Below are 21,324 nucleotides of genomic sequence, written 5' to 3'. Positions count from 1 at the left end.
CGAGTCTGAAGTTGTCGCTAAACCTGCTGAGACAAGCGCGCGCGCTGGTCGAGAGCTAGCTGGACCAGCGGGTCAACGGGACTCGGGCCACGTGTCGATGTGGGGGATGCTCTGCTCACGCGCTGCCGAGAAAGGACGCGTCGCGCGCTCGACGCGCGCAATCTCTTGACTTCCACCCAACACTCCCACCTCACCTGCTCATCTCAACAATTTCAAGGCGGCCTTGGAATTGCGTTCCGGACACGTACTCATTCTCGTACAATACACACCACTATCGCCATCATCACACTCGGTGGTACACTCACCTGAGCTTCAGCGCCCTGGTGACCAGGATGGCGAGCGGTCGACAAACGACGGGCTTTGGCGCGTCCACCGCGTCAGGCTCGCACAACATCCCATCGGATCTGCCGATAGGAGAGCAGCTCATGCATGTGGACCAGGCCATCACTCTCACTCTTCAAGAAATCGATGCCAACTTTGCGCAGGCCCACCAGATCGTCACGGGAAGAATACTTCCCGCTGTCAAGCGATATGGCGTGGCGAGTGCACGCACCTGGCAAGGCGCAAGGGTGAGTCTTGAGTCTCGCAAAGCAGGCCCGCGGCCCTTCCAAAAGCGCAGATGATGGCAAGTCTGACGAAGCGCTGTGCCGTGCTTGTTCCCAGTTTTGGAAGCATTTCTTTGAAGTATCAGCAAACCTCTCATTGTCCACATCTGGCGGTGATGCAGATGCTGTTGACGGCGTCGGCGGAGATGTGTCGGGAGGAAGGGATGAGCAGGGAGCTGATCAAACGCTCACTTTGGACGATCCAGGCAGGCCTCACCGCAAGTCTGCCCACACACCCGGAGGTCGCAGCAGGGCAGCAGCTCGCGGGGGCGATGAAGATTCCTTGGATCAGATTGAAGGCGCAGACGACAGCGATGACTTGGACGCTTCTGGCTTCTTTCACAGCTTGAAGCACGCCAGAGCCTCTTCACCTCTGGGCACGAAAGTCCGTGGAACGGCAGCTGATGCCGATGAATCCGCTTCCGACGCTTCCTGGGCTCCTGTAGAATCGCCCTTTGAGCGTTTGAAGAAAGAGGTCGAGTCTAATCTGGGCGCATCGCAAGCCGATACGAGCAATGCGACTAGCATTTTGGAGCATCACCGTGCAGAGAGGGCTCGTCAGCTGGCAAGTGGAGCTGATGCGAGTAGCTCGGAGATGGCTCCCCCGCCAAGGACAAGTGCTGCGGGTGGAAAGACTCCAAAGAAAGGGGGCGCGACGCCTCTTGCTCGACGCGCTCTCCTCAACAGCGCGAGCCCTGCAAAGACTACAGCATTGCCGCGCATCACGGCGACCCCGAGGGGCGCTGCACGCAGAGGCAATCCCTTCGCCCCGGCATCCGCGCGCAAGGGAATGGCCGAGGACCAAAGTGGTGCCTTGGTGCCTCCTGAAAGCGTGAGACGGTGGGATGGCATCGCAGATCTGCGCAAGACTCCCTTGGCGAGTAGTCGCAAAGCGTTTGGAGGCAGGATCATGGGAAAAGAGAATGCTCACTCTCAGGGTCACCAAGGAGAGGCGCGCCAGCAGACGCAAGCGAATGATGACTCGGACGAAGACGATGAGGGTTCGCTTGCTCTTCCACCCGGCATGAGCCCTCCGGTGACTATGCGATTCAGCGTCCCTCAAAGCAGGTACAGCAAAACGCCTGCCAAGGAAGCTGCGCGGATGGTAGTCGACGACTTGCTGCGCACTGTCGGCGGCTACTCGCCCTCTGATCATGGAGGCAGCGGCAAGCGCGAACGCGAGCGCAACGCAAAGCCCAGCCTGAGTGCATCTACAGGGGCTCGGCAGCTGCCAAATGCTGCGCCCAGTCAGGCTGCTCCGAAATCTCAGCAGCGGGGGGCAAGACCTTCGGTCGTAGGCACGCCCCTTCGTAAAGGACCTGTAGGCAAAGCAACGCACAGCGAGCGCAAGAGGAGAGGCTCTCTGCCCACGCCGCCTACGTTGACGAAGGGCCACCAGAACCCTCCGCCAAACGCTCTCAAAGCTTCTACCACGCCTTCCGCGGCTCCTCGCGCAGCTTCGAACGTCCCTGGTAGTGCATCATCGGCTGCTAGTGCCAAAGCGCCTTCCACTGTGGGCAGCAGTGCAGCTAGACTTCTCGATGAGGATGAGGGAGGACTTGGGGAGGTGCAGGAAGACGAAGAAGACGAGCCTGCTGATCTTGGGACCGGGCTCAGTCGCATCGCTTTGACGCACGGAGCGGACGGTGTGGACAAATTGCTACTGCCAGCTGATGTGAGTGAACACCTCATCCAGCATCATTTGTGCTTCGCTGATGCTCGCAACTGACTCTTCATCCTCTTTTGCTGCTGCGGCCACTCCAGGACGACGAAAGTGACAGCGATTCCTTGAGCTCATCGGAAGAGTCGGACGGAGCACCAACCGCTGCGGGTGGCCGACAAGCAGGCGGCGCAACGGGAGATCCCTCCGGTCAATACTCGGTCTCTGGCTGGACAGCAAGCAGCATGGCATCGTCAGGCTCATCACGAGCAAGGACAATAGATCAAGACACGCTCTTTGGTATTCGACCGCCTGCTCAGGGTCAAAGTGCGTCAGGCGCTGCTAGCGCTAGCGGCGCAGGACGCACGAATCACAGCTCTATCGCACCAACCAACAGAGGAGAAGCAAAATCTGGGAACGAAGGATTTAGGCCTTGGGGTCAAGTCGAAGAACAGGGAACGGTGCATGGTGGAAGAGGCTTGCTGGACGAGAGGGACAACACCTACTCCGCACCCTCTCCAACCCCTGCCGCACGCGACTGAGCTGGTGCATGAAAAGCATTCTTGCTCCTGGCCTGCTTCCCAGTCTCGAGCTGAGCTTTCTCTGCGACTCTTCGTATTTTGTTCTGATAAGCATCGGGCGGGCTCTCGACGGGACCCCTCGATGCTGCTCTGGTCCTCGCCTACACTCTTGCCATGTACACCTCCAATACCTGTAGCTGCGGGATCTTTGATCGCATTGTGACTGATTCATTGCTGACGCTCTAAGCTGATTGCCATGGTACAGTGTCACCTGTCTGGTGACCGGCTTGGGCTTCGACTGACGTACCCAGCATCGCTCTGAGGTGATGATGTCCTGCTGGGTGATCTGGACGCGTATCCGCCGCCGCCCCGCTCTTGCGCTCGATCGGGGCTGACGCTCCCACTCGGGCTTCTGCTGACATATCTCTCTCCATCGCTATCATCTTCTTGAGACGCATACAGCTCCTCTTTATCCTCTTCTTGCGCTCCGTCCACCTGCATCTGCTCCACCTGTCTCTGCTTCCTCACATCCGAAGCTCGCGCCTCCTTCGCCCTTCTCTCCTTTAACCGTTCTCGAACCGAGTCATCGCTCTCATCTCCGCTCGGATAAGCCTCGCGATCTGGGGCGTACTCGGCGTTGGTGCCGAGCAGCGCGTCTTCCAGCTTGCTTCTGCGAGGCGCTAGGCCTTCCGTTTCTTCCAGTACATCCCGACGTGCCAGACGAGGAAGAATGAGATCTGCCACCCTGTCTAGAGTTAGCAGCTCGTCGATGAACACATCCATATGCGTCAACCGGTAAGAGCCGTCTGATACCGACAAGGATTGATGCGTGAGTGAGTGCCATGCGATGTGGAGTCGAGGCCTCGACTCTACGACTCACCCATGTCTCTCCATCGAAGCTTGTGGTAGTCGTTGAGCATGGGCTCTAGCAGCTCGTACACTTCCACGCTACTGAACACCATCCTCACATACATTGCGGCTACCGCTCTCAAGTATCTAGGACGCAGCGACATCAGCAAGATTGCAATCGTCATGAGAGACAACTCTCGGCACGTAGGCTTCAGGTGTCGCGTGACTTACTTTAGATCGTCCGCCTTGAGGTATTCCAGCACGATTTCCTTTTCGGGTTGAAGTTGAAGCAATTTGCAGACGAGGCAGAGGTACTCGCTAGGCTTGATCGCTCCACCATATGTTCCCCCGACATATTTGAGATCTGCTGCTAGCGGGATCAACGACTCGGCGGTGAGAGCAAAACAGTGTTCCTTCCAGTAGATGGAATCGTAGATCCTGCTTCGCACCACCTTTTCGATCAGGTGCTGCGGATTCGTACCTCGTACGTGCAGCGCACCTTTGGCTGTTCGATTCGCCATGATGCGATGTGACCGCCAGGCAATCGCCACAGAGAGGGTGGCACATGGAGCGTGGGAGGGGAGCCATTACTGGGAATCAAGAAGAGCCAGGCCCCGTTAATCACGAATCCTTGAAGATGCCTCGGTGCGCTTCTCTGTGGACTAAGCTCCACTCACTCACTCAAGACTCTTGACTACCGATAATCACGACCCGTGACTCAACTTATGACTGTCATGTGACTCTTGACTCACACTGACGACTTATCAGACTCAAAACTGGTCAGTAATCACGTGATACAGACGCTCTTCTCGCTCTCGTGCGACGAATTCACGTGACTCGCGGGCCGGCGGCACAGGACGCAGCATGACTTCAACATCCAACACCGCGCGATGCAACACCTTAATCGAGCGCGCAGCGGCATTCAAGATTATTTGAGTCTTGGGTCACCGAGCATGTACTCTGGCGACTTGATGTACACTCAGCATTCACATTCACGATTTGAAGAAGGTCATGCTCCACACCACATTCACGATTCGCGTCCACCATTCCATCTCCCGTTCATCAAGCGCTTTGCTACAAGCCGACTGATTCCGCCATCATTGAGCTCGCCGCGATTCCTGAACTGACTTTCTTCCGCAACGCTTCATCCCACAAGCCAGGCGTACAGCCCCGCAAAAGGCGCTCGTACCCGTACGGCCATTTCGCACTGCAACGGCAGAGCTTGCAATTCGTGGCCGGATCTCAGACAACTCATTCAAGCTTAAGCCGGCGCTGAACACATAGAGCTAGCGCTCAATAAGCAAGCAGGATCACATGATATCTGGACCGAGCACACCTTCACGCTCGCGCCCAGCCGGGTCGTCAGGCGGAGCACCAACCTATGAATCTCCACTAAACAGCATCAGCAATCGCATCAACAAGACGCACATTTCGAATCACCCCAAAGCCGCTTCCTATCCAGGCAAAGCCAAATCCAACGCGACTGCTGCTGCTGCTGCTGCGGCTGCTGCGGCTGATAGACTTCCAGCAGCGCCTCATCATCCCGTCTTTGACGTTCAAAAGGATTGGGAACCTGAGTCTAGCAAGGCGAATACTGGCAAGAAATCGCAATTCAGCAGCTCTGTGAGTCAGCAGTTGTGAAACGCACCGCAATAGAGTGCAGACAACGCTCATTGACCGCTGCATCTGAATTCAGCGTGGTGATCGGTATATTCCCAACCGGGACTTGTCTAGAAGCATGACAAGCGCCGAGTCTTTGCTTGAGAACACGGGCGGGGAAGCTCTGCAGAGCTCCTGCTCGTCGTCCACTGGACCTCAGCAGAACGCAGCTTCAATCGCCAAAGCTAATCAGTTGCCGACGGATGTAGCCGGTTCAGAGTCGGCCTCATTGGAAGCGGCTTCGGGTTTGACGGGCAATGGACAGAGGATCCTGAGCTTCAGCGCGGTTGCGCCTCCCTCGCTCTCTGCGCCCGACACGCATGCGAGGTACGCAGCGACGAAGCCGAAAGCCCTACCGACCTCTCTCACCGCTGGTGGCAAACGCAAAATTGCTCACACGCCCATCAAGACGCTGGATGCGGCAGGTGCAGATGACGACTTTTACGGCAACACTTTGCATTGGAGCGCGAGGAACATGCTGGCTATCACTCTCTCTTCCGTTGTGTACGTCTGGAATGCAGACACTGGAGATGCGACTAGCCTTTTCAGCTTGGACGAGCAGAACGAGAGAGTAGGCGGTGGAGCGGATGCTAGGGTGAGGAGCTTGAGGTGGGATGCTGAAGGTAACCACCTGGCTGTGGGAACGGACAGCGGACATGTGCAAATTTGGGACGTCAATGGTCAACAGCGCTTGCGCACGCTCAAGCCTCATGCTGAAGGAGGAGCGGACAACACGGATATGCTGGCTAGCGCCTGGGCTTGTGATGGCACGCTCTCTACGGGCTACTCGAGCGGACTACTCAGGGATCATGATGTGAGAATGAGGGAAAGTCTCATTAGAGACCTCGACAATGCCCATTCAGGTGCTGTATGCGGTCTGGCTTGGAGAGGTGATGGTGCTTTGCTTGCCAGCGGTGGCAATGACAATGTTGTTCAGGTTTGGGACAGGCGCATGGACGCTCCCAAGATGCGCAAGACGAATCACAATGCTGCGGTGAAAGTGAGTGCCCGCATCCGTGTGTTGTGTCGAAGCAAGTCACTGGCTGACCTGATGATTCCTTGTTCCACTTACTAGGCACTCGCTTGGTGTCCGTGGAACGATTCCCTGCTGGCAACTGGAGGAGGCTTGGCTGATCGCGCTATACACATGTGGAACACCTCTTCGGGCTCACGCCTGCACTCCATCCAGACGCAACATCAACTAGTAGGCCTGCACTGGTCCTTGGCCTACCGCGAGATCTGCTCGGTGGGAGGAGATGTGAATACCGTGACGGGCTACGAGCGACGTGGCGCCATCAGCGTCTGGGCGCACCCATCGCTGGCCAACATTACGACGATCGAGAGCCCGCACGAGTCGAAAGCTGTTCGACACTCTACGCTCTCTCCAGATGGTCAAACGCTCGCTACGATTGGAGACGATGACAATCTGAAGCTTTGGACCATGTTTGAGACGAGCGAAGAGGTGGCCAAGGATGCGCTCAAGAGGAATGGCCAGAGCGCCCTGGGTGGCGCAGCTCATGAGAGGACGGCACCTTTTGCGACTCAGGCTAGAAGCAGAGGTCTTCGTTGAGGTGGCTTGTCGCGACCTGGCCATCTGCTTACGGAAGGCCTGCGAATCTTTGCCTACTTGCTCCTCATCTCGCTCCAACTGGCGTACTGCGACCGTCTCTTGTCCCGCTTGGTGGTGTACGAGCGGTCTTATCATTTAGTTTTCTCGTGAACACATCCATCATAACGAAGTTTGAGCGACATGCACTTTGCGCTTCGGGCCTGGTTGTGAAGCATTGAAAGCGACGACGACGGCAGCGTGTCTTTGAGCGTGGCGGGACAGCACGTCAATTGCAGTCGCGTTTGCTCAAGAGGTCTTTTGAGGGGATTGCTTTGCTCGACTCGTTTCGTCCGTCGCTGAACTTGAGCCGCTGTCTCGTTCGACTCTCAAAGAAGCTCGGCTCGTCGCGAATTGAGGCGCCAGGAAGAGAGAAGCGGAAATTTGCGGCATGACTTTTACGCCATTCGCGGGGCGCACCTCGCGAACGAGCGCTTTACGGGGACGTGGCGACGCTCTCTTCAGCGTCTTGCTTGATGGATGGAGCAGCACGCTTGCATGATACTTGGCTCCATCGTAGCCACAGTCCAAGAAGAGTCAGCAGGGATCGCGAATTTGATTCATAGTTCATGAGACTGACAGGAGTCTACCGCCCAGCGCGGCTGCGGCGATTCGTGCTCTCCCCCTGGGTCAGCGGCAGACGCCTGACGCTGCTGCTGCATCGCACGCAGTCGTGGAGTCGTGTGTTTGAGTTTGAGAGCGTCAGTGTCGGTGCATGTCGGTTTCAGTCGTCAATGTCAGTGCTGTGACTGACATGACAGCAGCAGCACTCTACTCATGACTGTGACTCAACTGCTCGACTCACGACGACCGCCTTCGCTGCTGCCAGCTGGTCCACAGAGCTCTGGCGACAGCTGCTTGCTCGTGTGCTGCATGCATGCATGCATGCTGCTGCTGATGTGTGAGCTTGCTGCTAATCATGCAAGATGAATTGTACAATTATTATGCAGCAGAGACTATGATGAGCGCTCCATGGTGAGTGCTGGTGAGTGAGCGTCTACACGCGGCGCGCAGCCATGCTGCACACGTTATATATGGCTGCTGCTGCTGCTGCTGCATGTGCGCGCATCCCATCAGCGACGCGGCCTGTGCTGGAGCCGCGGACTCGGCAGGTCGTCTTTGACCCAAGAAATTGCCTTTGGTGGGCAGCAGCGAGATCTGCTGGATCCCAGCAAGGCCATCCAGCAGCACACTCACTAAGCTAATCCTTTACGACCGGAACACCCCCGCATAGCGGCTTCCCTTCATCTGACTCCATCGTTGTGTGATCCAACACTCGGAGTCTATAGTATACACACGACCCTTCGCATAGACCCTCAAAGTTCGGGCTGGTCTTCTCGCTTGGCGTATGTTGGGCCAAGCCTTACGGCGGTGCACAACAACTTGACCTGCTCAAACTCCATCACTCGAGCTCCTCAATGCATTGGCGGACTGACGCTCCTCGACAATCAAGATTGCTCGGAAAGTCTCAACACTTTGACGCTTCTCAGACTGTCCCGCGCAAGCTTATTCTGGGCCGTTGATTTGCTTTCTCGGCGACCGACATTCGCGCAGTCTGACGGCCCGCCCACACAAAGGCATCCGACTTTGGCGCGAGTTTCATCAAGGGAGAATCGCGACGTCGTTGCTCGTTGCTAGCTGCGGGCTGAGATCGCCAAGGCGTGCCATCATAATCGCAAGGTGCGCCTTTTGGTTGACAATCGTCGTGTCTTCCCGTCTCAAGGAGCCGTTTCGTCGCATCTCGAGATCGACGAAGCACCGCCTCGCACATTCTCACACGACGCTCGTATACCGTGACGCACCACCAGTGCGACTTCTTGAGTAGGTTCGCACCCATACGCACGCCTTCCTCGCCATGCCTATCTTTGGCAAGAAGAAGGACAAGCCGCAGACGGGTCCCTCTGAGGCTCAGAGCGGCTCCCCCGTGCCCGACAACCAAAATCGCAGTCCTACTCAAGCTGTTGGTGGTAGCAAAGATGGGCACTCCGGCCCAGGAGGTCCTTACCACAATTCTACCGGCTCTCTGTCGGGACAAAATCAAATGAGCGGCATGGGTATGAACTTGGGCATGGGTCATGGCGCTAGTGGTAGCGTAGGACCAAGCGGCATGCCTGGATACGGAGGTCCGCAGCAAGGTCCACCTGGGTCGCAGATGGTCCAAGCACCGCACATGCAGCAAGGTGGGCCAAATCAGGGATCAATGGGTCAAGCTCGTGGGCTAGGAATGGGGGGACCAGCAGGATCAGGAGGACCTGGACAGCTTGGAGGCTCCTCAATGGCCATGCAGCCTGGAATGATGGCACCTGGACAAGGTAGTAACGTGCCGATGGGCCCTCAAGGACCTCAAATCGGCATGAATGGCAGCAATGGAAACCTGATGATGGGATCTGGACCTAGTCCTGTGGGCAGCTCTGCCTCCGGTCCTGCTGCCGGTCAAGCAGGAATGGGACCAGCTGGGGCTTCGACTGGGCCTCCAGGTGCAGCATCTGGATTCAAGTTCGGTGCTCAGACTCGCCCAGATGGAGGCGCTTCCGCAATACCAGGACAGGTAGCAAGGACGCGCAAAGCTAGCGAAGATGGCGCTGGTCCGGGCATCTCTGGACTGCCCCCTTCTTCGGGTCCCAACGTTGGACCCCCCGTGGGCATGCAAGGAAGCACAGAGGTTGGCGGAGTACCCACAGCAGGCCCGGGAGGCAGCAATATCGGTGCCGGAGCTTCGAACGCGCCTCCCCGACCGCAAGGCTCTTCAGCTGTCGTGTACCCGTGGAGTCAGCGCACATTGACGATGAACCCGCCGAGATTCTTGGACGAAACGCGGCAAGCACCAGCCGGAGCTTTGAGTCCTTCGCCTTTCCCGCGCTATGGTCATGCTGCCAATGCGGTCGCCAGCGCTGCTGGCGATATCTACCTCTTCGGCGGACTGGTGAAGGAAAGCGTCAAGAATGACCTGTACACTGTCAGCGTTGACCGCGTCGTGCAGTCACCTACTGGTCCTGTCGGCGCTACATTGGTGCAGACCACTGGTGAGATCCCCCCTCCGCGAGTCGGTCACTCTACCATTCTGGTGTCCAACGTGCTCATCATGTGGGGTGGAGACACGAAAGTGCGCGCAGAGGACAAGCAGGACGAGAATTTGTATCTGCTCAATCTGAGCACGCGCGAATGGACGCGGGTCAGACACAGCCCAGACAATCCCGATGCTGGGCCTGTTGGCAGATATGGTCATACCGTCGCCATCGTCGGCTCTCGTTTCTTCGTCTTTGGAGGTCAAGTGGACGGATCATTCATGAATGATCTCTGGGCCTTTGATCTAAACAGCTTGAAGAGCACGCCGTCGTGGGAACTCATCAGGCCGACTGGCGGCAACCTTCCGCCTCGCAGAACCGGACACGCAAGCGTGACACACAAGGACAGGATCTACATCTTTGGCGGTACAGATGGGCAGTATCATTACAATGATACGTGGGCGTACGACATCACCACCAACACGTGGGAGGAGCTTTCGTGCATCGGCTATATTCCGGTACCTCGTGAGGGTCACGCTACTTGTCTGGTCGACGATGTGATGTACATCTTTGGTGGACGAGGAGTCGACGGGCGCGATCTCGGAGACCTTGCAAGTTTCAAGATTTCAAGTGAGTACAAGGCTGGGCGCAAAGTCCGTACAAAGCTTGCGCTCATAACAGCCTCTCCTGCCCCCCAATAGATCAACGCTGGTACATGTTTGCGAACATGGGACCCTCTCCCAGCGGTCGCTCCGGCCACGTGCTTACGACCTACCAGAACAAGGTCGTCGTCCTCGGAGGCGAGTCGTTTGCGGGGGGCAAACCGGATGACCCTGCTATCGTGTACGTACTAGACACTGTCAAGATCAAGTACCCAGCGGACAACAAGGGAGCAAGCACTCAGCAAGGTTCCCGCAAGATAGGTTCGGGCGGTGCTGCGACTGGCGTGCCGGGCCAAGCTGGAGCAGGTGCCAATCAGGGTCCAGTCATAGATCCAACGCGAGCTGCTTCTCCACCTGTACAAGACCCCCGGCGAGCAGCTTCACCCACGCAGGGTATCAGGCCAGCTCAACCGCCAAACGGCCTATTGACAATGATGCAGCAAGGCGCTGCGAGCCCGGAACAAGCCGTGGCTGCGCGCGCAGCTCCTAGACCGCCAGGGGCTCAGCCCGGGCAAATTGAACCTCCCGTCCGAGCAATGTCGCCTACGCAGCAGGCCGTGCGAGACCAACGAGCGGCAGCTCTACAGACTGGGGGCGCTCCTGGTCAACCGCCACCATCCATCACGGCCGTGCAGCAACAAGCAGACAACCTGTCTGGTCCTGGTTCTTCCTCTGGTCATGCGCAAGGCGCATACAACGGAGCCAGGTCGCAGCGATCAATAGAGAATCTCCGAGGACAAGCAGCTTCTCCATCCTCTGTGGGTATCTCTGCACGTGGATTGAATGGCATGCACGACCGCAACGCCTCGCCCGCACCTGCACCCGGCGATGCTTTCCACTATGGCAGAGGTCCTTCTCCGCCTACTCAAGGAGTCAACGGCTACAACGTCGGTGGCAAGCAGAGCGGTTCTGCAGAGTTAGAAGCCCTTCGCAAACGAGAGGCATGGATGAGGGCCGCGCTCACCCTTGCGGCCAAAAAAGGCTTCGTGGCGCCCGAGCAGCTCGAATTGCCGGACGGGACGAGCGCAGGCAGTCGATCTTCCGAGCTGAATATTGAAGACATTGATACGGGCGTGGATGGCAGTGACAAGCAGCGCATAGTCCGCGCTCTTGTGACTCTGAAGACCCAGCTGGCCGATGCGAAGGTGTGTTGCTCTTCTGTTGTGATTTTCGCAACTGACCCTGTGCTAACGACAGCTTTCGCATTCTCGCAGGGCACCATTTCGCAGCAGGCGCAAAACGAGGCCACACGATTGACGGAGGCTGACCGCGCAAGACAGACTGCGATGCAGGAAGCGGCATTCTATCGAGCCAAAGTCCATGCGATGGAATCCTCTAATCCAACAGAGGTGTCGAGATTGGAGCGCGAACGCACTACACGAATGGAACAGCAACTGTCTGATGCGCTTCGCGAGAATGCTGAGCTGGTGCGACAGACTAATCGAGCTCGAGATGAGGTGGTCTTGGAGAAGCAGCTGCGCAGTGCAGCAGAGGAGCGCCTCTCTGAGACGGCGAAGCGGGCAATGGCTGCTGAAGCGGCCCAGATGCGCGCCCACGAAGAGCTCGCAGCGCTGCAGAAGCGCTCTCATCTCAACGAGAGTACGCTGCGAGACTACCAAGAGAGGGTGACCACTTTGACTTCGACTGCTGCGAGGCATCAGGCGGACCACGAAACTTCTCGCAGTCAGCTCGATGACGCCAACATGGCACTGGAGCGGCATGTCACTGCTTTGACGGATCTGCAAGCCGCTCTTGCAGCTGCTACCTCGCGGGCGGCGGAGCACGAGAGGATGCATACTCAACATCGCGAGCTCGTCGAGCAGCACGAAGGCACGCTCAATCGTTTGCGCTCCGAGCTCAACTCAAAGTCGCTTGAGACGGACTCGCACTCTCGGAGAGTCAAGGAGCTGGAGACTCTTCTGTCGCGCCACCGCGAAGAGGCAGAGACGCATCGTCTGGCCTCGACGAATGGCTTGGCTCAGGTTTTGCAATTCCATCAACAACGCAATGCGACGAGAAGCACAAACGAATTGGCGCCGCAGATGGAACAGAAGGTTCGGGCACTCACCGATGAGGCCACATCGCTGCGTGCGCTCCACTCAGAGTCAAAAGCGCACGCGGAGGCTACCGCCACGGCACTTCAAGACATGCGCGACCGCAACATTGGACTGGAGAAGCAACACTCTGGCTTGAGGTCCGAGCTAAGCGCCATGCGCAGCCAGCTCGCCATCGCGCTGCAAGAGGTCGGACGACTGAAAGACCAAGCCAGCTCAAAGGACGTTGAGCTGCGCGAGCGCTCTCGTGCTGCAGAGGAAGCTGAGGTCATGACGAGCCTCCTCAAACAATTCATGAAGGAGCGTGGGTTGGCTGTTCCAGGAGATGAAGAGCTCAGTGCCAAGAGCGGATACGCAGATAAGCGCATCCGTGAACTAGAGGACGAGATCGACGCGCGTACAGAAGATGCACGCGAAGCTCAGCGTCGGCTGCAAGAGGCTGTCGGCAAGGCAGACGCCTTGGAGCGCGACCTCGCCTCTGCGCGCTCTGCGTCTGGAAGCGCAGGAGGCGCAGATACGGAAGCTCTGGAGAGGCGAGCTGCGAATGCTGAGCGCGAGCTCGCCGAAGCAGTCGCATCGCACCGAGAGCGCATGGCTACTCTGGAAAATGACTACAACACTGCCGTGTCGTTCGTCAAGGGCACAGAGAAGATGCTGCGCCGCATGAAGGATGAATTGACCAGGTTCAAGACCGAGAATGCTACGCTTCAAACGGAGAATGCAAGCTTGCGAGCGGGTGTTGAGCCCGGCGGAGAAGCTGCGACGGAGGCCGCTCGTGATATCGAAGCGCTCCGCAATCGACTTGTGGACGTCACCGCCCAGAGCGAGGAGGTGGCCATTGAGAACCGTGAACTCGAACGAAGGTGAGCCACGCGTCGATCCATGGAAGGGTTTTCGTGTGCTGACTTGGCTCCTTCGTCTCACAACAGGCTTGCAACGCTGATTAGCGAGCAAAAAGAGGCGCACGATCGTTCTCGTGACCTTCAAGACAGCCGCGCGGACTCGACACGTCGTCAGAACGAGCTCGAGACGGAGATCAGTCGTCTAGAGTCGAATCTGAACAGCGTTCGAAGAGAGCTGCAGGAAACGCATACGCTCAATCAGCACTTGAACAATGAGCTGACACAAGCCTCGAGGAGTGGCACAGCGCCCCCAGCCGGTACAGCATCGATTGCTCGTGACTTGAATACGGCGCAAGCTGCCAACGACCAGCTTAGAGGCGAGAATGCCAACCTTGCGCATCGCTTGCAGGAGACGGAGGATAAGGTGAGCAGCAGATTTGACGCGCGGTATCTTGCATTGCGGTGCGTAGTAGCAGTGCTGACAATGTGAATCACCGCACCTACGTAGCTCCAACTGCTACTCGGACGGGTAGAGTCGAATCATGAGGGCGACAATGTGCGCTACTCCCAAGCGTCCATCTCATCCGAGCTGGATGCGTGGGAAAAGGCAAACAACAGCGGAGCGGCGTGACCTTGAATATGAACGGTGTTCCGGATTTCGCCTCGCTCTTCATTTCCATGTTCTCATGCCGTATCTGATCAGAGAGACAAGCTTCGGCCTTCCACTTATGTCACTGCGCGGGACTCCCTTTTCGAGCTTGGGTGTCTTGTGCGTCATCAACCTTTTCACGATCCCCAAACGACCATTCAAGATTTGATTTTCGAATGAATTTGTATCTACGACTTCCACCCCATTTCGATGACCTCTTTCTGGATTTTTGGCCAGCTTCGTTGGTCCGCCCTTGACATCGAGGAGCAGACTCGAATGATATTTCTTGTCCAGAGCGCGCACCACCCGCGATCGAGCGCGTGAGCGTGACGCGGGAACGCAAGGCACGAGCCGTTCGCTGTCCTGCGTGTCAGAGCACCTGATGCGCGTATGCTTCTGATTCTAAAGAGCGTAAGCCAAAAGAGCGCGCGGGCCCACTACACGGCCGCCTGACTCTCAAATTCGTCAAAGGATGTCGTGGACTGCTTGCCTCGAATCATTCACCCCGCAAGATTGTGATTGGAGAGCGAGCAGCGAGTCCGTCGACAGAGGGTTCCTGCAGTATTCCTTCAAGGTCGAAGTTGCGAAACGCAGCGAGGAGCGCAATCTCGAATGTCTGCCTCTGTCGATTCTGGCTCGAAGCCACCTTTGGCACGCACTCCGCTCCGAGTAGTCTCCGTTCAAATAGAGGCTCACTTTCGCAATGTGCAGCGAAATGCGGAAAAGGTGAAGCAAATGCTGCAAGAGAAGCTGGCTGCTGGGACGGAGGCAGAGCACGAAGCGGGATCAGAAGTGGATCTCATCGTCTTGTCGGAAATGGTCTTGACAGGGTACATGTTTAGGGATCGGGCAGAGGTGGAGGGATACATCGAGTGGCCTTTGCGAAACGCCGTGGCGCCTGCCGAGGAAGCGGTGAACGAAGCATCCTCCAGCAAGACTGCGACTCCGACTGCGACTCCGACTTTGGATCTGTGCCGCAGCTTGGCCAAGCACTATTCGTGCTACGTGATAGCCGGCGTGCCCGTCCGAGCCCCGCTCACACTTCCTACTCCAAGCCATCCACATTCGATCTCGACGTCGTTCGACGCAAGACCGTCGCCTGACGACCGAAAAGTGTCCGGACTGCCTCCTCCAGAGTCGGAGAAGGAACAAGGCTGGTACAATGCAGCGCTCTTGGTCGATCCGAAAGGAGAGCTGGTGCATTTGTTCAGGAAACACTTCTTGTACGAGGCCGAAGAAGGTTGGGCTTCCGAAGGTAAGTCAAAAAGTCGAACTTTGCGCTGCTCCCTCCTCGTCGACTTGCTCACTCTATGTTCGCCTGCTCGCTTGCTGGCTCGCACAAATCAGGCCCAGGCTTTACCTCCATCACCTTGCCCCATCCCCGAGATCCGTGCACCTCTTTCAAATTGGGCTGCGGGATTTGTATGGATCTGAGTCCTCATACGTTCAGTGCTCCGTTTGACAAGTATGAATTCTCCACTTGGGCCGCCAAGGAAGAGTGCGACGTGGTTGCGTGTCCCATGGCTTGGCTCGCAATGGAGCAGAAGCAGCCTCTCGAAGAAAGCCCGAACGCAGAAGCGAGCAAAACTGCCGAGGTGGGGTCGGACAACTCACAAGAAGATTCGGACGAGGAAGAAAGGCAGCCGCTGCATCCTGATCAAGCAGATCCTAGAATGCTCAACTACTGGGCACTACGACTTATGCCTCTTGTTCGGCAAGTCGGCAGAACAACCACAGTCGTCCTGTGCAATCGAATTGGGTATGAGCGCGGTGAGTAGCCAAGTCAACCTCGTTTAGCTGAGCGCGATCGGCAACGCGTCCACACGCATCGTTGCTCCTCGCTATGCTCATTGAGTCATGGCTCACACAACTTGCGCCCACTACTGATGCCAGGCACAACCTTTGGTGGTTCGTCTTGTGTTTTGAAACTCGGTTCCAACAAAGCAATGCTGCTCGCGGCCGCAGGGTCGGGCACAGAAGAAGTAGTAGGAGCAGAAGCCTCTCTCTGACGTCTCGATTCTACGGATAGCCAGATACAAGACCTTGACGTTGAGAACTCTGAGCGCTCGAGCATGTCGTTGCAATCACTACATACTCGCACTTGATCTTTTACTTGCGCCGCGCGATCGCGTGTCATCGATGCTTTCTCTTCATCAGCTTGCAGACTTCACGCCATCATTAGAGGGAATGCAAGCTATATTTTCGGGCACAGCTAGGTGGCTACTGTGCAAGATGGCGAAGGACAAGAAGTACACGATTTCATGAGAGTGGGCAGTAAAAGCCGTTTACAACTTGTCGTAGTAAGTGTCGAGGGGAGGAACCTCCTCCTTGAGACCCTTTCTGGTACGGATGGACTTGACCAGAGTTCCGACCTTGGAGGTGCTCTCAGTGGCGATACCTGACAAGAGTGCCCAGTGGTCGAAGACGCACTGAGGGAAGGCTTTGCCGCCGGTGGCTTGACGCAGAGCACCGTTGAAACCGAAGGACTCGGAGACGGGCAGGTATGCCTTGACAGTGACCATGGGTGTACCCGGACGTTGCTCCTCGAAGAAGACTTGTCCACGTCGGGTGTTAAGGGTCGAGTAGATACCACCAAGGCCGTCGATGTTGCACTGAATCTCAACCAGGAAGACTGGCTCTTGCAGACCCGGTTGCGCGAGCATGGCAGCTGCGTAGCATACACGTCGGCAAGTGGGAATGATCTGACCACCACCACGGTGGATGGCGTCGGTGTGGAGGGTGACATCCATGACGTTGAAACGAACACCACGCATAGGTTCCTCGGCGCAAGGTCCTTCCTTGGTCGCCCATTGGAAGGCAGCAACGCACGAGTCCTTGATTTCGTTGAGGTATTGCACACCCTTGGTGGTGTCGACGAGAAGGTTGGGACCAGTAACCTCGGGGCCGAAGCACCAAATCTTACGGGCATCGGTAACGTCCCATCCGTAGTCGTCGGCAAGGACACGGGCGCGTGCCTTGAAGTCATCACGAGGGTTGATCTTGCCGTCCTCGATGGCCTTGGTGAGCTCCTCGTCCAAAGGACCAGCAGTGACGTAGAGACGGTTGTGCTTGTTCTGCGACTTGGACAGCGCGGTCATGGAGGACTCAGCCTGGACAGTCTCACGGTAGCCGACAACGGGGTCGGAGATCTTGAGGGGAATACCAGCGTGGTCCTCCTCGAGATCCTTCAAGCAAATTTCCAGGTGGAGCTCACCAGCACCGGCGACGATGTGCTCACCAGATCCAGGGTCGATCCATGCTTGGACACATGGGTCAGACTTGCCGAGACGCTTGAGACCTTCGACCAGCTTGGGCAAGTCGTTGGCGTTCTTGACCTCGACGGCGACCTGCACGACGGGAGAGACGCTGAACTTCATGACCTTCATGTTGTGAGCAGTCTCGCTAGAAGTGAGGGTACCGCTCTTAAGCAAGAATTGGTCAACACCGACGAGACCAAGAATGTTTCCGGCAGGGCAGTCCTCGATGGGCTCGACGTAACGTCCCATCATGAGCACGGTACGCTGAATAGACTTGACAAACAAGTCCTCCTTCTTGCCGGGAACGTAGTTGGGGCCCTGGATGCGGATCTTGGGTCCAGAGCGAACAGTACCGGAGAAGATACGCCCGAAAGCGTAGAATCGGCCCTTGTCGGACGTGGGCACCATCTTAGAGACGTAGAGCATGAGGGGTCCGTTGGCATCGCAGTCACGGATACCGATGGCAGACTCGTCGTCCATGGGCCCCTCGTAGAGAGTCTCGACACGGTAGCGCTGAGCAGTGACGGGCGAAGGAAGGTGCACCACGATCATTTCCAAAAGGGCATCACCGGCAGGCAGGAACTTTCTCATGACCACCTTGAGCAGCTGCTTGCCGTCAAGGTCCTTCTCGTCAGAGGTAAGGTTAACCTCAAGCTTCTCGAGGATCTTGGTGGTCTCGTCCTTCTTGAAGTTCATGACGGAGTCGAAGATACGGAAGATGGGGTCGAGAACGAACATGTTGAAGGCACGCTCAAGGGGCTTGCCATCTGCATCTTCACCCTTGGTGGTCCACTTCTTGGTCTTGGGGTTGAAGTAGTTGTCACCCCACAGCTTGACCATCATCTTCTCCTTGTCCACACCGAACTTCTTGGAGTATCGGTTGGCGAACTGAACAAGAGTGAAGGCCCAGCCGTGAAGGCCAGATGCGAAGGACACTGTGCCCTTCTCGGGGAACACTTGAGAGTCACCGAGGACGGGGTCGTTGTAGGTGGCAATGACGACGTTGACGGATTCAATGGTACGCTGGAAGGACTGGTAAAGATCCTCCTTGGTGACCTGCAGCTCGAGCAGAGCACGGTCGACCTTGTTCAAGCAGACCACTGGCTTGATTCGCTCAGTCAGCGCCTGACGCAGCACAGTCTCGGTCTGTACGCAGACACCTTCAATGCAGTCCACAACGACGAGAGCTCCGTCAGTGACACGAAGAGCAGCAGTAACCTCAGAGGAGAAGTCGACGTGACCGGGAGAGTCGATCAGGTTGATCAAGAATTCGTTGCCTGGTAAACAGTGTGAGCTCGTGTGAGCGTGCGTCTCGGCTAGGCACGTCTGCAATCAATGCAGAAAGTGTTTCGTCCACTTACCGCTTGACTTTTGCTGGACTGCGACGAGATCCTCCTTGGCCATGGGGAAGTACATCGAGATGGCAGTAGACTTGATGGTAATACCACGCTCCTTTTCGTCATCACGGGTGTCGGTGAATCGGGTCTCACTAGGCAGCGCAGAACAGTAGTTGTACGAACGTCAGTTCAAGTCCTTCCAAGAAAGTGGGCCCTTTGTCGTGAGGTCCCATCTGCTTTTGTACCATGAGGCCCACGGCTGCGCGCACCTGCGCCCTCTTTCATTTCGCGTTCTTTTCTTCCCATTCATCTCTCCATTTCTCCAGCTCGGTGCTGCTTGCCACACTCATATTGCTACTCACCCAGCCTTGGCACCAGCAATAATTCCAGCCTTGGAGACCAGCGAGTCGGTCAAGGTTGACTTTCCGTGGTCTACGTGAGCAATGACGGACATGTTACGGATGTTCGTGGGCCTGTCCATGAGCCCACGGATCTGGAGGAAGAGAAGGAAGAGCATGCACGGTCAATTCGAGCTCTCCTTCCTCTGAAGGTCCATGCTTGAAAAGATTGCCCAGCTCGCATTGCCACTGCAATGTATGCCGCGCTAATCGCGAGCTGGACAGCCCCCATCGTCCTCCTGAAGGCTGTCATGCAAATTGCACTCACCTCGTCAACGGTGAAAAGCACCTGCCATTGGAAAGCGAGGCAAGAAAGTGAAGTGGCGATAAGGTGAGTCTCGCCGCTGTGTGACCATGCTGATCGCGCCGGATTCTGGACGTACCATGTTGGGCGCCTACTTTTGGGGGGAGGGAGGGACACGAAACGGTTGTAGGAATCTGCCTATGGCAGATGAGAAGTGCGGAGAGGTGCGGCCTAGTGACAGAACGTAGCGTTACGTGTGAAGGCGCTCAAAGGCGATGGCCGAGAAGGTGTGGAGATCAAGAATGTTGAACGCGAAGTTCACCGCTCAGCACAAGCCTGCCTGCCTATACACGGCTCGACGAGGAGATTTTTTTTCTCTCTCCCTCACCTCGCCCTGGAGAGCGCGCGCCTTGCTTCGTGCGCACGGGGTGAACTGACCAGCATAGCCAAATTCGTGCGTCAGGCATCAGCGCGCAGGCGGCTGCTGCTGGCCTGCGCCAATCAGCTACAGAAGAGCGAACGCCGCTGCTTGTGCAGCGTTGAGCGCGCCTGCCTTCGGTCGCAGCACAGCTATAGATTAGCAGCGCGCGTCAGGCAGCAAGGCGGCGAGTAAGGGTGCTCGAGGTGCGCACACACACGCATGCAACCAAGCGCCAGCAGCGCGTGGCAAGGGCCAGCTATAGCCAGCGTGCATCAGCTCACCCTGCCGACATTCATGCTCATCTCTCGTACGATACGTGACGCGGTGCAGGCCCCCCAGCGCAGCCGCCTTGCAGCGTGGTCATTCATGCACAGCAAGCAGGTTTACATATTCGCCGGACGCGAAGCCGTACTACACCTTCAAAAGTACGCTCTTTCACACAACCAGAGACTCTGCGCGGGCACCATTCAGCTCGCGCTCGAGGTTCACGATTGAAGGCTGCACTCGCCACAATGTCGCCGCTGGATGACGGGCATGGCCAAGAGCAGCACGGCACATGGTTCGCTGCTGAGCGCCGCGCCATGGTTAAGTCCGTTGCCTTCTTAGCCGCCATTGCCCGTTGGATTCTTTTCCCCGTCAGCCTCCTGCTCGTACCTTGGATCATTCTCATACTCGGATTTTGCTCAACATTCTATCCCAGGATCATAGCGCTCGTCGCTCTTCTCGTGCACGTGTTCATTCTCTTTGATCTTTACGAGCACGGCTACCTAGCGCTCGAGCAAGGCATGGATGGCGCCGTTCTCGCATTTACCATCTTCACTTATCTTGAAGCGTTCGGCTTCACTTTTGCTTTCATTTTCTCCCTTCTCCCTCACAAGCCGCGCGCCACCAAAGGCACCGACACTCCAGCAGAACACGCCAAGAAGACCACGTAGCATGGCCCGACCTAGTCTTGACTGAGCAGCCATCTGTCAACGAGATTGAGCTCGACTGCTTCGGCGCGGAAATCCAAGCGCGGTTCAAGTAAAGGACGTTTCTGGTCTTTGAATCATCTGGTCATGTTTCAGCGACTCAACGAGGTGTGTCACGACTGCACATTCTCGTCGTTACGTTGCGACTCATTCGCCTCCACCTTCTCCAAACTTGGGCCCGGTCAGCGTCGTACGAATGAGATTGGTGACAACCTGCGTAGCCATGATGTAGTGTCACCCTCGGCAAGATCGGAAGCACACGCCAAGCATCATGGCTTAGACAGTCCTCTCGCAGAAAGAGATGCACAAAGGAACAGCTGATCAAGAGCGGTTATACCAGGCCAGAGAAGTCGTTTGCTGCGTCACGATGATGCGAGGCGTGGAGGAACACAAGGTTGCATTCCAAATTTGAGGCGCTTGCAACATCGTAGTTGTGGAAGGAGTCGGTCAGCAATAGCGGCCACGAGTCACGTACACCGAGTGACTAGGATGCACGAGATCCTGTGTAAGCTAAAGGCATCGCTTGCAGCGCCTTGCACGAAGACTCACACACAATGCGAGCACTGTATGGCGCCCTCCCTGAG

At 56.8% G+C, this 21,324-nt stretch overlaps 7 protein-coding genes across 7 annotated transcripts; 5 read left to right on the top strand and 2 right to left on the bottom strand.

Annotated features, from left to right (window-relative positions):
- Positions 1-182: 182 nt before the first annotated feature.
- Positions 183-3,015, top strand: IE81DRAFT_363871 (hypothetical protein). Its single transcript, XM_025516817.1, has 3 exons — positions 183-569; positions 664-2,280; positions 2,370-3,015. Exons 1-3 carry the CDS (start codon positions 333-335, stop codon positions 2,805-2,807), a joined length of 2,292 nt encoding a protein of 763 aa, XP_025372793.1. The 5' UTR covers positions 183-332; the 3' UTR covers positions 2,808-3,015.
- On the bottom strand, positions 2,746-4,303 carry IE81DRAFT_319919 (PRP38-domain-containing protein). Its single transcript, XM_025512867.1, has 3 exons — positions 3,867-4,303; positions 3,667-3,782; positions 2,746-3,592 (listed from the first exon to the last, which is right to left on the bottom strand). Exons 1-3 carry the CDS (start codon positions 4,154-4,156, stop codon positions 3,054-3,056), a joined length of 945 nt encoding a protein of 314 aa, XP_025372792.1. The 5' UTR covers positions 4,157-4,303; the 3' UTR covers positions 2,746-3,053.
- A 168-nt stretch (positions 4,304-4,471) lies between these two features.
- Positions 4,472-7,042, top strand: IE81DRAFT_319918 (WD40 repeat-like protein). The gene is made up of 3 exons (XM_025512866.1): positions 4,472-5,258; positions 5,332-6,294; positions 6,370-7,042. Exons 1-3 carry the CDS (start codon positions 4,950-4,952, stop codon positions 6,862-6,864), a joined length of 1,767 nt encoding a protein of 588 aa, XP_025372791.1. The 5' UTR covers positions 4,472-4,949; the 3' UTR covers positions 6,865-7,042.
- Positions 7,043-9,280: 2,238 nt separating this feature from the next.
- Positions 9,281-14,094, top strand: IE81DRAFT_285305 (hypothetical protein; the record flags this gene model as incomplete). Its single annotated transcript, XM_025511630.1, has 5 exons — positions 9,281-10,535; positions 10,607-11,712; positions 11,782-13,484; positions 13,551-13,887; positions 13,972-14,094. The coding sequence occupies 5 exons, from the start codon at positions 9,281-9,283 to the stop codon at positions 14,092-14,094; spliced, it is 4,524 nt and encodes a 1,507-aa protein (XP_025372790.1).
- A 433-nt stretch (positions 14,095-14,527) lies between these two features.
- Positions 14,528-16,299, top strand: IE81DRAFT_363867 (carbon-nitrogen hydrolase). Its single transcript, XM_025516816.1, has 3 exons — positions 14,528-15,367; positions 15,460-15,882; positions 16,006-16,299. The coding sequence occupies exons 1-3, from the start codon at positions 14,725-14,727 to the stop codon at positions 16,119-16,121; spliced, it is 1,182 nt and encodes a 393-aa protein (XP_025372789.1). The 5' UTR covers positions 14,528-14,724; the 3' UTR covers positions 16,122-16,299.
- IE81DRAFT_319915 (putative EFT2-translation elongation factor eEF2) lies at positions 16,291-19,613 on the bottom strand. The gene is made up of 5 exons (XM_025512865.1): positions 19,488-19,613; positions 19,373-19,393; positions 19,069-19,199; positions 18,731-18,858; positions 16,291-18,646 (listed from the first exon to the last, which is right to left on the bottom strand). The coding sequence occupies exons 1-5, from the start codon at positions 19,488-19,490 to the stop codon at positions 16,398-16,400; spliced, it is 2,532 nt and encodes an 843-aa protein (XP_025372788.1). The 5' UTR covers positions 19,491-19,613; the 3' UTR covers positions 16,291-16,397.
- Positions 19,614-20,281: 668 nt separating this feature from the next.
- IE81DRAFT_344525 (hypothetical protein) lies at positions 20,282-20,704 on the top strand (the record flags this gene model as incomplete). The annotated part of the gene is made up of 1 exon (XM_025515819.1): positions 20,282-20,704. One exon carries the CDS (start codon positions 20,282-20,284, stop codon positions 20,702-20,704), a length of 423 nt encoding a protein of 140 aa, XP_025372787.1.
- Positions 20,705-21,324: the final 620 nt, after the last annotated feature.

Source organism: Ceraceosorus guamensis (assembly GCF_003144195.1).
Source record: "Ceraceosorus guamensis strain MCA 4658 unplaced genomic scaffold IE81scaffold_4, whole genome shotgun sequence".
NCBI classification, from domain to species: Eukaryota; Fungi; Basidiomycota; class Exobasidiomycetes; order Ceraceosorales; family Ceraceosoraceae; genus Ceraceosorus; species Ceraceosorus guamensis.
The sequence above is the reverse complement of the archived record's forward strand: the minus strand, read 5'-3'. Positions and strand labels throughout refer to the sequence as shown.